Below are 12,649 nucleotides of genomic sequence, written 5' to 3' on the forward strand. Positions count from 1 at the left end.
TATCTGTATTCAGTTTTCTTAGACATAGACTTGAATGTTCTATTTTATTTTACTTGGTAATTCACTTTGTTCTGTCTGTTACTACTTGGAATACTTAAATCCTACTTTCTGTATTTAATAAAATCACTTTTTATATATTAATTAACCCAGAGTATGTATTAATACCTGGAGGGGGGGCGGAAAACATCTGTGTATATCTATCAGTGTTACAGAGGGCAAACAATTTATGAGTTTACTCTGTATAAGCTTTGTACAGGGTAAAACGGATTTATTTGGGGGTTGGACCCCATTGGGAGTTGGGTATCTGAGTGTGAAAGACAGGAACACTTCTGTAAGCTGCTTTCAGCTAAATCTGCAGCTTTGGTGCACACAGTTCAGACCCTGGGTCTGGGTTTGCAGCAGGCTAGTAGGTCTGGCTCAAACCAGGCAGAGCACTGAAGTCCTAAGCTGCCAGGGCAGGAAAGCAGGGGCAGAAGTAGTCTTGGCACATCAGTTGGCAGCCCCAAGGGGGTTTCTGTGATCCAACCCATCACATCCATCCCCTCACAGGACCAATTTTCAGTGGAATATGATGCCAGGAAAGGTACCTCTGGTGAGTGCACATTTTCAATCAAACTGTAGCGGTTACATGCTGTTATTTTTAATGTTGAATCGGAATTAAAAAATTGGGATAGAAGTTATTGGCAGCCACTCCAGCTACCCAGAGGGTGCGCTCCGAAAAAGACTGTTTATGTGTCCAGGGATGGCCCAGGAATCCTCCTTTGAGATCTCTAGGAAGCTTTCATGGAGGTACTCTGCAATCCTTTGCAGAAGGTTTCCAGGAAGGGCTGCCTTATTTCATCCACCACGGTAAGACACTTTCCCACGCCAATCCAGGATTAACTCTTCTGGCATCATTGCAGCACACAGTACTGCAGCATAAGGACCAGGTCTGTATCCACATGCTTGCAGTATCTGCTCCTGTTCCACTTCTGTTACTCTCAGGAGAGTTATATCACATAGGCTCACCTAGGAGAAATGGGGGAAGTTTTAAATGCTAGCTCTTAAACCGTAAGCAATTTGAAAGTGATCTGCCCCATCTGGTGAATTCTGAGTCACATAATGACACTTTCCCAAGCATGCCCTGGTTGTGGTTGGAAGGGATCACCGCGTATTGCAGCCAGCATTTTAAAACGGGGAGGGGGCTTCCTGTTTGTCTCCCTTCTCCCCCAACCCGGTGCCACTTTTGTAACAATCAAACTATTTGCGGGGCTTCACGCTGGTGCCTGTCCTCAAGCACAATCCAGGCTGCTAGAGGAAACGGGGTTGTGTTGAGGTTGCAACCATTGAACCCAAGAATGTCTTAACAAAAGCTGCAGCAGAAGACCTCTTGTCCATGCCTCGTGGCCTTACTCACCATGGCTGGAGCAGCAAACTGACTCTTGCAGTAGCCTGAGGTTCTGCTTAAGTTGTGACTTGCAAGGAAGTGCATTGAGGTGTGTTTCTTTTATAAAAAGATTTAACCTTGTCCATAGGCGCACCCTCCACACCAGGACACAGATATTCCCAGATTAGTAGGCGGAAAAAGAAAACTTGGGAGGACATGTTCAGTGAGTTAATGTGTGCCTCTGAGAATGACGAGACGGAGCATTGTATTGTCAGAGAGCCTGCACAATGACCACAAGGACAGGGAACACAAGAGTGACACGCAGGACGAGATGGTGCAGATTATGAGGTAGCAAACAGATATGTTGGGGCATCTGGTTGAGGTGCAAGAAAGACAGCTGGATGCCAAAGTCCCACTGCAGCCTATGCTGAACCTGCTGCTATCATTGCCAAGTTCCACATCCGCCTCTCCCAGACATCCTATGAGGCGGAGAGTTTGGTATCCATTGCACTCAAATCCAGGGGAGGGTACAAGGACCAGAAGGCACCCATTCCCACGCCTTTGATTGTTGTTGCAGTGCAATTGTAAGCAAGCTGTCCTTGTTTTCCCGCCCCCTCAGCATTCTCAGCCGTTTTGCCCCAGGTTACCTTACTTTTATTTGCTGCCTCTCGGTGTTTGTGAGCATAATAAAACTTAATGGGTTGAGAAGAAAAGGCTCTTTAGTCATTCAGGACACAGTGGTTAGCAGGGGTGCAGTTTACAGGGGAATACATGCACTCAAGGGGACAGCTAGGTAAGGAACAACACACATAAGTGTCACATTACTGTTGGTCATTGATGAAACTAGTTTTCAAAGCCTCACGGAGATGAAGCATGCCTCGATGTGCTCTTCTTATTGCCCTAGTGGCTAGCTGCTCAAAATTGGCTGCCAGGCGATCTGCCTCCACCCGCCGCCCTGCCAGAAACTTTTCTCCCTTTGTTTCACAGATATTATGGTACACACAGCAGGCAGCAATAACAATGGGGATATTGCTTTCACTGAGGTCTAACCTAGTAAGTAGACTACACCAGGGGTCTTTTAAACACCCAAAAGCACATTCCACCACCATTCTGCACTTGCTCAGCCTATGGTTGAACTGGTCCTTACTGCTGCTGACGCTGCCTGTGTACAGCTTCATGAGCCATGGGAGCAAGAGATAGGCTGGGTCTTCCAGGATCATAATTGGCATTTCAACATCGCCAATGGTTGTTTTGCAGTCTGGAAAGAAAGTTCCTGCTTGCAGCTTTCTGAACAGCCTGGAGTTCCTAAAGATGCATGTGTCATGCACCTTTCCTGACCATCCCATGTGATGGTGAAACAGTCCCTGTGATCCACCAGGGCTTGCAACACCATTGAGAAGTACCCTTTTGATTTATGTACTCTTTGGCAAGGTGGTCAGGTGCCAAAATAGGGATATACATTCCGTCTATCGCTCCACCACAGTTAGGGAATCCCATTACGACAAAACCATCCACTATGTCCTGCATGTTGCCCAGAGACACAACAATCTGTGGATTGCCCTGGAAAGTTGGATCACAGCAGACTCCACAGCAGATTTACCCATTCCAAATTGATACCCCACTGACCAGTAGCAGTCTGGCATTTCAAGTTTCCAAGAGCTATCACCACTCGCTTCTCAATTGTCAGAGCAGCTCTTATTTTATTATTGCTGCACTTCAGGGCAAGGGAAAACTCTTCACACAGTTCCATGAAAGTGGCCTTGCACATTCAAAAGTTCTGCAGCCACTGCTCATCATCCAACAGCTGCATAACTATGCGGGCCCACCAGTCAGTGCTTGTTTGCCGGGCCCAGAAGCGGCGCTCCACCGTGTACAGGTGATGCACAACTGTCGCCAGCATCTGTAAATTGCTCTGCACCCAGGATTCTAGCAGGGCTGCTTGCGTGGCATCACATTGTTCTGCGTGGCGGCTCCTGTATCAGCTGAGCAAATACTGCAGGATAAGGCATGAGGTGTTTGTAATGCTCACAACAACAGTGTACAGCTGAGTGGGGTCCATGCTTGCTGTGCTATGGCATCGGTGCAGGTAATCCAGGGTTAGGAAAAAAGACACCAAAAAGGCTTGGTTTGTTTGCTGCTGATTTCAAGGAGGGAGGTAAGTGCATCATGGGAGGCTAATGGCATGTTCCCATAACCACTCGCACAAAGGTTTTGGTCCCATGAGGCATTGCAAGCCCAACCCAACATTCCATTCGGCTCCATGCACTATGGGATAACTACCCACAGTGCAGCGCTCCATGTGTCAATGCAAGCCCTGCTAGTGAGGATGTGCTCTGCCGACACAATGTGCATAGTGGGGACATGCAGAATCGACTGACTTAAATTGGAGGCTCAATGTCAACTTAAATAAAATCAACCTAATTTTGTAGTGCAGACATTCCCTTAGATAATATTACCCATTTTCATGCTGTGGCTCCCACCTCCATTTTTTATATGGGTATTAACCTCATTTGCTGTAAAGAAGACACAGGCGACTGAATTCAGGCCTTGGCAGGTAAATGAAGTTGAGTTGGTTTTCAGCTGTCTTGTTTTAAAGTTAATTTATTTGTATTTAGAAGTCTACACACAAACACATTGGTTTACAGATTTTGGGATTTTAAACAGCTTTCATAAAGGAAATGTTACTTCTTGTTCAACTTTAAATAAATAACTTAGTAGTTCCCCATGTCCTTTCATCAGTTTCTAGTGAAAATGGAGTGAAGCTGTTTGGAGGAAAACTATGTCTGGATGAACAGAGTAATTGAGAGACTAAATATCTTTATAAAAGCAGGGTGAATCAGCAATCCCAGTGACTTAATTTCTTTATTTTGCAACAAAATGCCTTGGCTCTAAGAAGAATCTAATCAACACGGAAATTTATTGTATAATACATTAATTTTTAGAAGTTGAAAACACCAACTCCAATTTAATCTGCCTTTGTTTGGCACTGAATAAAGATATTTCTAATTACTACATTTACATTTGATGGTAAAAACACTGCATTTTCATAGACCATCCAGTTAATGCTGGATTTGGGGATATGTGTCCTGCCTCTAGCTAACCGAGAGCCTAGAGGATAAAAATGTTTTAAAAAGTTGTAGAGTGTTCCATGTACAGCTGTGGCCTCATAGGCTGTAATATACCAACAACTCCTTAACTTTAACAACATGCTGGCCAAATAATACATGACTTGATCCTCCAAGGATCCAATTATCTCTTGATTGATTGGGAGATGAGTGTGAAGGGTGCTGGTACTTTGCAGTAGGTGCACAGACCTCTGCAGGATCGGGCACACTATTTGTAAGGGGAACTGTCACACTGGTCAGTTAGAGCTACTAGTGCAGCTCTGCTAGTTAAAACCAGCGATGACACGTCTCTGTTCTCCTCATGGTCCTTTAACTGAGTTGGATTTTGCTCAAGGGCAAAGCACCCATTGACTTTAGGTGAAGCAGGATTGAGCCCAACATACAACTATTCCCATTGGATCATGTTCTGTAATGATGCTATAATGTAGTAACCTGGAACAATTTGGAGGCTGCAATAACAAACCAATCTTTGCATTCCATATCGTATCACTGCCAATTTAATGGAACTAAACCCACATTAGGTGTGCTGGAGACCTCACAGAATTGTGCTTTGCAATAATAATAATTGCTTTATGACAGTAACCGAACACAGGACTCTGTTTTAATCAAGGACGCTACTGTATTACATTTGGACACAATGGACAGTTACTGAGAGTATATCATACCAATTACGTAAGTGTGTATGGGTCTGTTCTCTATGCTGGAATCAGTCCTGCACACTCTTATTCGCCTAGGGCTAGGTTATACCATTTCAGCACAGTCCAAACTATGGGGATGTGTGGAGCATTGGAAGGCATCTAGGCTCAACATACCTGACCCTGAACTCCCTAGAGCAGGACGAAGGCACTCCCACTACTACACCTCTTAATGGGGTACAGCTTATTCTCCCATCATGCGTACTGGGTCCATTCCGTAGTGTGGAGGAGGGGCTGGGCCATGGCCTCACCTCCCCCCAGCTCTTCTTATCCTCACTGGGGCACTGTACATCACTGGTGGAGTAGGGAGAGCGCAGACTCTGTAAAGGGACTGCGACATTGCCTGGCCCTTACACAGGCCATGCCAAGAAGGATTTGCCTTGCTCTGCCACCCCACTGTGCATCCAAGTAAGGAGAAGGCAGAATCTGGCCCTTCACTAGTTCTGACCAATGTAAGTAGCTCCACTGAGGTAAGAACTCCTCGTGCCCATAAGGGCTCTTAATACAGGCAATCAGCTGCCAGCAACGGCAATGGGAGTTATGTGTCTCTCAAAGAGAGAAAAGGCTGCTCAGATTGTGTTTAAAATAAGCTAGAGTAGCACTGAAGTGTGGAAAGGAGGTGTGCTGTATTTGTGATGCAGAGGCAGAAACCATCCCCCTGAGAAGCAGGTAGTCCTTCAACTGCATGCAAGTAGGTTCTAAAAATATCTTTACAACATACAGTACAACTTGAGTTTACAACTGTGCATATTTATTCTAGCTGCTTTTGATAAATAAAATTAAGCAAATATGTCAAAGTGTATGTGAAAGTTGACTTGTAGAGGCTTTATACAGAAAGATTCAATGGACAGGTATACATAGACAAAATTAACGTTTGTTAACAAAAGAATTATTTTAGTTTTGTTTTAATAACGTAATTTAAATACTGAAATGACATCACAATTAAAAACAAAATAACAAAAAACTCCACCCAACAACTTTAAAATTGGCCAAGGCGCCAATTTGTCTATTAAATCAGTGTGGTGGCATTTTTGTGAAAACGATCTTGTCCAGAAGGTGCTATCCAGTGAAAAGTCAATGACACACTAACAAAGGGAAATCCAGGTAAGAGGGATACAACTGCAGAGAAGAATTAGAACATCCACCTAGAACTATATTTAAATTTGGCAGGAAGTCAGTGTGTATGCACGGATGTGCATACGTATGAGAGAAAGGCGGCATTACCAGTATATACATGAAGCTACGACCAGAGGCCATTTTCCATGCTCTAAGATGAAAAACAACATTAATAAAAGGGGAAATGGAAACTAAAAAGAGGAAGAAAAGTCAAAGAGAACTTTAAAAGTCACCTCTTTCATGATTATAGTCCTCAATGGTAAACATTGCATGCACTATTTCCCTCAAAAGCTGGACAAAGTTGCTCCATTCACAATGTATTTCCTTCATTTCTTTTCAAGAAGAAAGGTTTGAGAAAGCAGATCGCTGGGAAGAAATACTACAAACTTCTAAATTAGTGAAAGAACTTCCAGCATCACTAGTGTATTCTGGGTAGGAGGCACTGGAAGAGATGATGTTTTTCAGCCTCTGAAGTGCAATGATTAATAGCAAAAGAAGAAATGCTAAGAGACTGAGAAATACAGAAACATAGACATAGACATTTGATAAGCGGCCAGATGAGGAATCCACTGAAGTTGACAGGGATGTGGGATACAGCTCCAGAAAAGTCCCATTTTCCATGTTTCCTACTAATCCAGATGAAGGGTCAAGTTCTGACATTGTGTGTGTGTGTTTTGAAGGGAATAGATGTTGTAGTCAAAGGCAGTTTTAGAAGTATAAAAAATGCTGTATTCTAGATGCTTTCATTTTTCCATCACAACATAGACATAACGGGTCACCCTGTGATCAGAGTTATTCTTCACTTCTCAAACCCACAGGTCATATAAGATGCTGTATCCTTCAGTCCTGAAAGAAAAGAACAATAGAATTAATTTACTATTAGACCATGTGCTTTAATTGTTCACCTGAGGCAATATGATTTTAAAAACAGTAAATTATTTCCCCATACAGTTGACCTCAAGAACTTAAAAAAGAAAAGAAAAAAATAAATAAATCAGTATCTGTTGCTTTATGGTCTATTTTTCCCCAAAAAGCAGGGGTAGAAGGAAAATTCTGCACATAAATCTCCCACAGCTTTTACTAGAGATTAGCCAGATCCAAAACTCCCAATCCAAACAGCTCTGAACTTGGTGTGGGAGAAAGTCTTGGACTGCAAACCCAGATGCAAATTTCTCACTTACTATATCCACATGGAGCCAAATGAACCCCAGAATCCAAGAACCCTCGAATTTTGTAGAGGTGGGATGTTTCATAATGAAGATCCAAATCTGAATTTAGTGCCTCAGGCCATCTCTACTGATGTCATCTACAGTCATGTTTGCCAGTTCATGTGTCATGTGATGCCTCAACATGAACTAAACTGGTGATAATATCCCAGCTACTCCCAAGCCCTGTTGGAGCATGGTGCTGGCCAAATAAATGCTGTTTCATAATCTATGGTGAACGTTTGTGCTACAGTATGCATTCTTTGCTACGGGAATCTTTACAAAATGCAGGAATTCAGGAACCGGCCATCAACTTTCTGTTTCCACGCCAGAAAAAAAAATCCTTGTAAAGAGTTAAACTTGTAATCATAGAGTCAGGTTTTTAAGCAAGGTGAGAGATGGTAAACCCACTACCACTATTAAACCTATATCTCTGTGATGTCTTGTTTGAGGTAACCAGAACCAGAGAAATTGCCTTGGCTTATTTATTTTACATTTATAAAATGTGCTGATCTAATTTCACAAAGTGCCTATACAAAGATTAAAATGCAAGAATCAAGTCATTACCAGGCTGATCTGCTTTGATAAGGTGGCTTCAATAAAATAAACTTCTCAGCTAAAACTGCACCTTTTCCTTCCAACACCCACAATTCAGCAAGCTTAGCCTCAATCTAAGGCAGGGGTGGGCAAACTTTTTGGCCCGAGGGCCACATCTGGGTATAGAAATTGTATAGCAAGCCATGAATGCTCACAGAATTGGGGCTAGGGTGTGGGACAAAGTGAGGGCTCTGGCTGGGGGTGCGGGCTCTGGGGTGGGGCCAGAAACGAGGAGATTAGGGTGTAGGAGGGGGTTGGAGTATAAGGGGAGGTGAGGGCTCCAGCTGGAGTTGTGGGCTCTGGGGTGGGGTGGGCATGAAGGGTTTGGGGTGTATGAGGGTGCTCTGGGCTGGGACTGAGGGGTCTGGAGGGCAGGAGGGGGATTAGGGCTGGGGCAGGGGGTTGGGGCATGTGGGGATGGCTCAGGGGTGCAGGATATGGGCAGCACTTACCTCAAGCAGCTCCCGGAAGCAGCGGCATGTCCCCCCTCTGTCTGCAACGTGGAGGCGTGGCCAGGAGGCTCTGCTGCATGCTGCCCCATCTGCAGGTACCATCCCTGCAGCTCCCATTGGCCGCAGTTCCCGAGCAATGGGAGCTGTGAGGGTGTTGCTTGGGGCAGGGGAAGAGTGTGGAGTGGAGCCCCCTGGCTTCCCCTACACATAGGAGCTGGAGAAGGACATGCTGCTGCTTCCAGGAGCTGTGCAGAGTGGCCCCTGACCCTGCTCCTTGGCTGGAATGGGTCAAGCCCCAGACCCTGCTCCCCAGGGGGAGCTCGAGGGCTGGATTAAAATGGCTGGTGGGCCAGATCCAGCCCACGAGCCGTAGTTTGCCCCCCCCGATCTAAGGGCTCATCTAGACAAACACTTAGTTCACTGCACTCTGGGGTGCAAATCTACTCTGTACTAATATGCCACACAGTGAAGTGCCTGTGTGGACCCTGCTGCTGCACACTACAAGCTCCCCAGTGCGCTTTAACTTACTCCTGTTTCAAAGCAAGGTCAATCAAAGCACACCACAAAACTTTCCATGGGTGGTAGGCTGGCAGAAGGGTCTGCATTGACACTTAAAGTGGGGCAGACTAGTGCAGGGTAGATTTATACCCCTGTCTGCCATGAACTAAGACTCAAGGTTTGTATAGACAAGCCCTAAGAGAGTGGATTCCATAGATGGAGGAGGGCCCTTCAACTGAAAATACTTTGCTTCCAGACCCCTCATGTTTAAATCTGGAGGCTCAGGTGCCTCAGATGATCCCAACAGTCAGGGTAAAACTGAGGCAAGAGGAGGTCTATACTAGTGGCTTTTGCACCATGTAGCCAATCCCCAGGGTAGATATGCTGCACCAGAGTTAGAATGGGCTTAATCAGTAGAAAATGAGTATAAAATGCTAATATTCTGTTTTGGTACTTCTGTACGCCAGTGTCCATTAACTTTGTACTCGTGTCAATAGCTACTCAAGCTATAAGGCACTGGAGAATCACACCAACTACCTACCTATCTATCTACACGTACATCCATCCCTTAAATGCACCTGCTGAATCCTCTCATATTGTTGGAGAAAGGTAGTGACCTTTTCTTCCCCTACAAGAAGAGAACATCTACAGAGAATCAAAGTCTCCAGCATGAAGCTGAAGAAGACGGGGGTCCCACCTACGATGAACTTGCTTTGAACCTTAAACTTTAGTTTCAATTCAGTTTAAGTATTTTTAACCTTCATTTCCAGGCTTGGAGGAACATTTTTATCTATTCTTTTTAATGCTTTGTAGAGAAGAGAAGGATTTTCCCTTGCCAAGATTTTCCTTCTAAACCTACATTTATTAGGTTTGTATCTGCACCTTTCTACTATATCAGTGAGCATTCGATACTCTCCAGCCAATGAAAGTAAGCAAAGTTGATTTTACAGGTGCCTTAAGGCTCTGATGTATCCAACCCTCCACAGGTGCATAAGAGAGGAGGAAGAATACAAGTGAATCTTTCATTGTTGTGCCCTTGAGAAAGGGCAGGCAACATTGTAGTCTAGGGATGGAAAAGACTGTGAAAGATTAGTGTTACTAACAGCTCTAGACTATCCAGAGGGACCAGGGAGGAGCCTGGGCCAAGGAGCCCAGGTTGCATGCTGTTCAAAACAAACACAGCAGTCATTTTCTCCTGACCTCCAGGAGGCACTGTACCCTATCTAACCCTAAGCCTTTTTGCACATGTCCAGTTCAGAATCAGCTATGAGTGAAACAGGAAGCTGAACTTCTGATGCAAGGAACTCTTCAGCCTTCATCTAACATCATCTTAAAGGGCAAGGAGATTACCCAATAGTAAAACAAAACAAAACAAAACCACACAATGAAAACTCTTAAAAAAACTGAATTACCTGTTCCTAAAATAAGTGGTTTTTATTACAGACTACATTGGACATCTTGAGAAGACTCACATTTTCAAATGCAACCAGTTTTAACTAAACATTGTTATCATTATTAAGGCCCAGTTCTGCCATTTTACTGCCATTGAGTAGCATCTTACTTCATAGATAATCCTCTGTGACTTCACTAAAGCTTCCTGCAGTGTAGAGTCTATGCCATGCAAATAGCAGTGGCAGAATCAGGCTGTAGCATGGTGGACTCCCGCTGTGGGAGAGAAGGGGTTAAAACAGCCCTGTAAAGGGGCCGTAGCTGGAGCCAGAAGCCTGGGCTGATAGCGGGAGTGGCTGCAGATGGGGGCCACGCCCCAAACTGAGCCACAGGGCTGTATAAGAAGGCCAGGGGAGCCAGAAACAGAAAGAGTCTCTCTCTGACTGTAGAGAGAGACAGGCCTGGCTGCTCAGGGACTCACCCAGGGGACCTGAAGGGAGGCAGGGCTGGGGAAAAAGCCTTAGGAGCTGGGAAGCCCTAGGCCAGCAACTCCCCAGGCTGCAGGGCCTACTTCTAGGTCTCCAAGGTACTGGGCTTGCAGAGGGGCAGCCAGAGGATGGGTAAAGGCAGCCAGGCCAAAACCCCTTTTCGTATGATGAGTGGCTGATACTGGTCTGCCCCAGGGCGTGGGGTTGGACAATGACTGGGCAGTAGCCAATACTGAGGCAAAGTGGGGATAGAGGGGTGGGGTTCCCCTGGGAGAGGAGAGACCCAGTTAAAGGGGCACTGAGGTCCAGGGAGGGGCCGGGGGCCAGCGGAGGACAGGTGGATCACTGGCCTGCAGAGGGCGCTCCATAGCTGGAATCGAGCTAATTCCCCGAAGCAACCAGCAGGAGGTGCTGCGGGGGTGAGTCCACACATTTACACAGGTCCTTAAAATAATCACTTTGTGGTCTTTTTTTGGATGTCACACTATAGCATCTTGCTATGTTTCCATGAAAATATTCCAACACTCTTGCCCATAATGCTCCACCTTATAACTTTACTTTTGAAATTTATATTTCCTGTCAGTTCTCCTAACTTAATTAAGAATCTGTTTCTTCATGAGGCTGACACTTTACCTGCCTGTGAGAAAAGCAAGAAATTGTACTAATGATCCTCAAGAAGGATGAGATAAGTTTCTGCTGGTGCTGTTTCTTCTCTGGCAGACTAATAAAAGCCTAAGGAGACACCTACTGAGAGTGCTAAAAAATCTGACTTGCAGTTTCCATAATAATTAGCATAGAGTTACCCATTATGCTTTTCACTGTAAATTAAATTTAGGAGAAACATTATATGCCATAAATAGCTCTAAGTACCCAAGTAATAATGACTAAATAAGCAGTAAAAAGTCTTTTAATATTACAAATGTTTTCCATACCTAGACTCCAGTGTGAGTGAATGCAATTTAAGTGTCTCCATAGATAAATAAATAATTACACTGTGGTATGAAATCTGCCTTGGTTTTACTGCACACTCTTTTGCCATTCTTAATCAGGCATCCAAATGGCCTAAATTGTGTCCACAAAATAAGAGGTGCAAAAATGCACCTGCAAATTTCAGACACAAAAAAGAAGGCTGGGTTTTGAAAATCTGACCCTTTTGGTATATAGCTTTATACTGATTCATAAAATATGTTGAAACAAACCATTGTTTTAACCCCAATATTATTTACACCAAGGAATAATATTTAAAGTACACAGTTCTATTAGACTCAACAGGGAGAGATTCTCCTTTACTTTAGTGGCACAAAGTGAAGTAATGGGATAAAATGTAATGATTTCTTAGTCTGTAATTATTTAAATGTCTTATGGCTAGATTACGTTTAAAAATATGCTTTGATATAAAAGATTTTGTCCTTGATTAATCATCACAGTGAACAGTGGATCAGTTGTTAATTGCATTTCTCTATAATAATCTAAAATTAATTCATGCTTGTTTTAATTTGGTAAAACATGGGAGATTTATTCAAAATCTTTATAAAACTTTAAATCTGGTATGTCCTACTTTTGCAGTTAAGAATTATGGACTAATTCAACAAAGCATTTTAGGCCCATGCTTTGCTTTAAGCACACAAGTTGTTTCAGTTACTTCAAGGAAACTAATCATAGGCTTAAAGTTAAATATGCATATCGATAGATAGATAGATAGATACAGGGCCGTCCCT

At 44.0% G+C, this 12,649-nt stretch overlaps 1 protein-coding gene across 1 annotated transcript in view; it reads right to left on the minus strand.

The window, feature by feature from the left end:
- Window positions 1-4,011: 4,011 nt before the first annotated feature.
- The window catches only part of SERTM1 (serine rich and transmembrane domain containing 1), a 29,263-nt gene continuing 20,625 nt past the window's right edge, over window positions 4,012-12,649 (minus strand). The window contains exon 2 of the mRNA XM_050937357.1: window positions 4,012-7,148. Within this exon, the coding sequence (XP_050793314.1) occupies window positions 6,639-6,962 (324 nt within the window). The 5' untranslated portion in view covers window positions 6,963-7,148 and the 3' untranslated portion in view covers window positions 4,012-6,638. The remainder of the gene's footprint in view (window positions 7,149-12,649) is intronic.

This window comes from Gopherus flavomarginatus, chromosome 1, assembly GCF_025201925.1.
Source record: "Gopherus flavomarginatus isolate rGopFla2 chromosome 1, rGopFla2.mat.asm, whole genome shotgun sequence".
NCBI classification, from domain to species: Eukaryota; Metazoa; Chordata; order Testudines; family Testudinidae; genus Gopherus; species Gopherus flavomarginatus.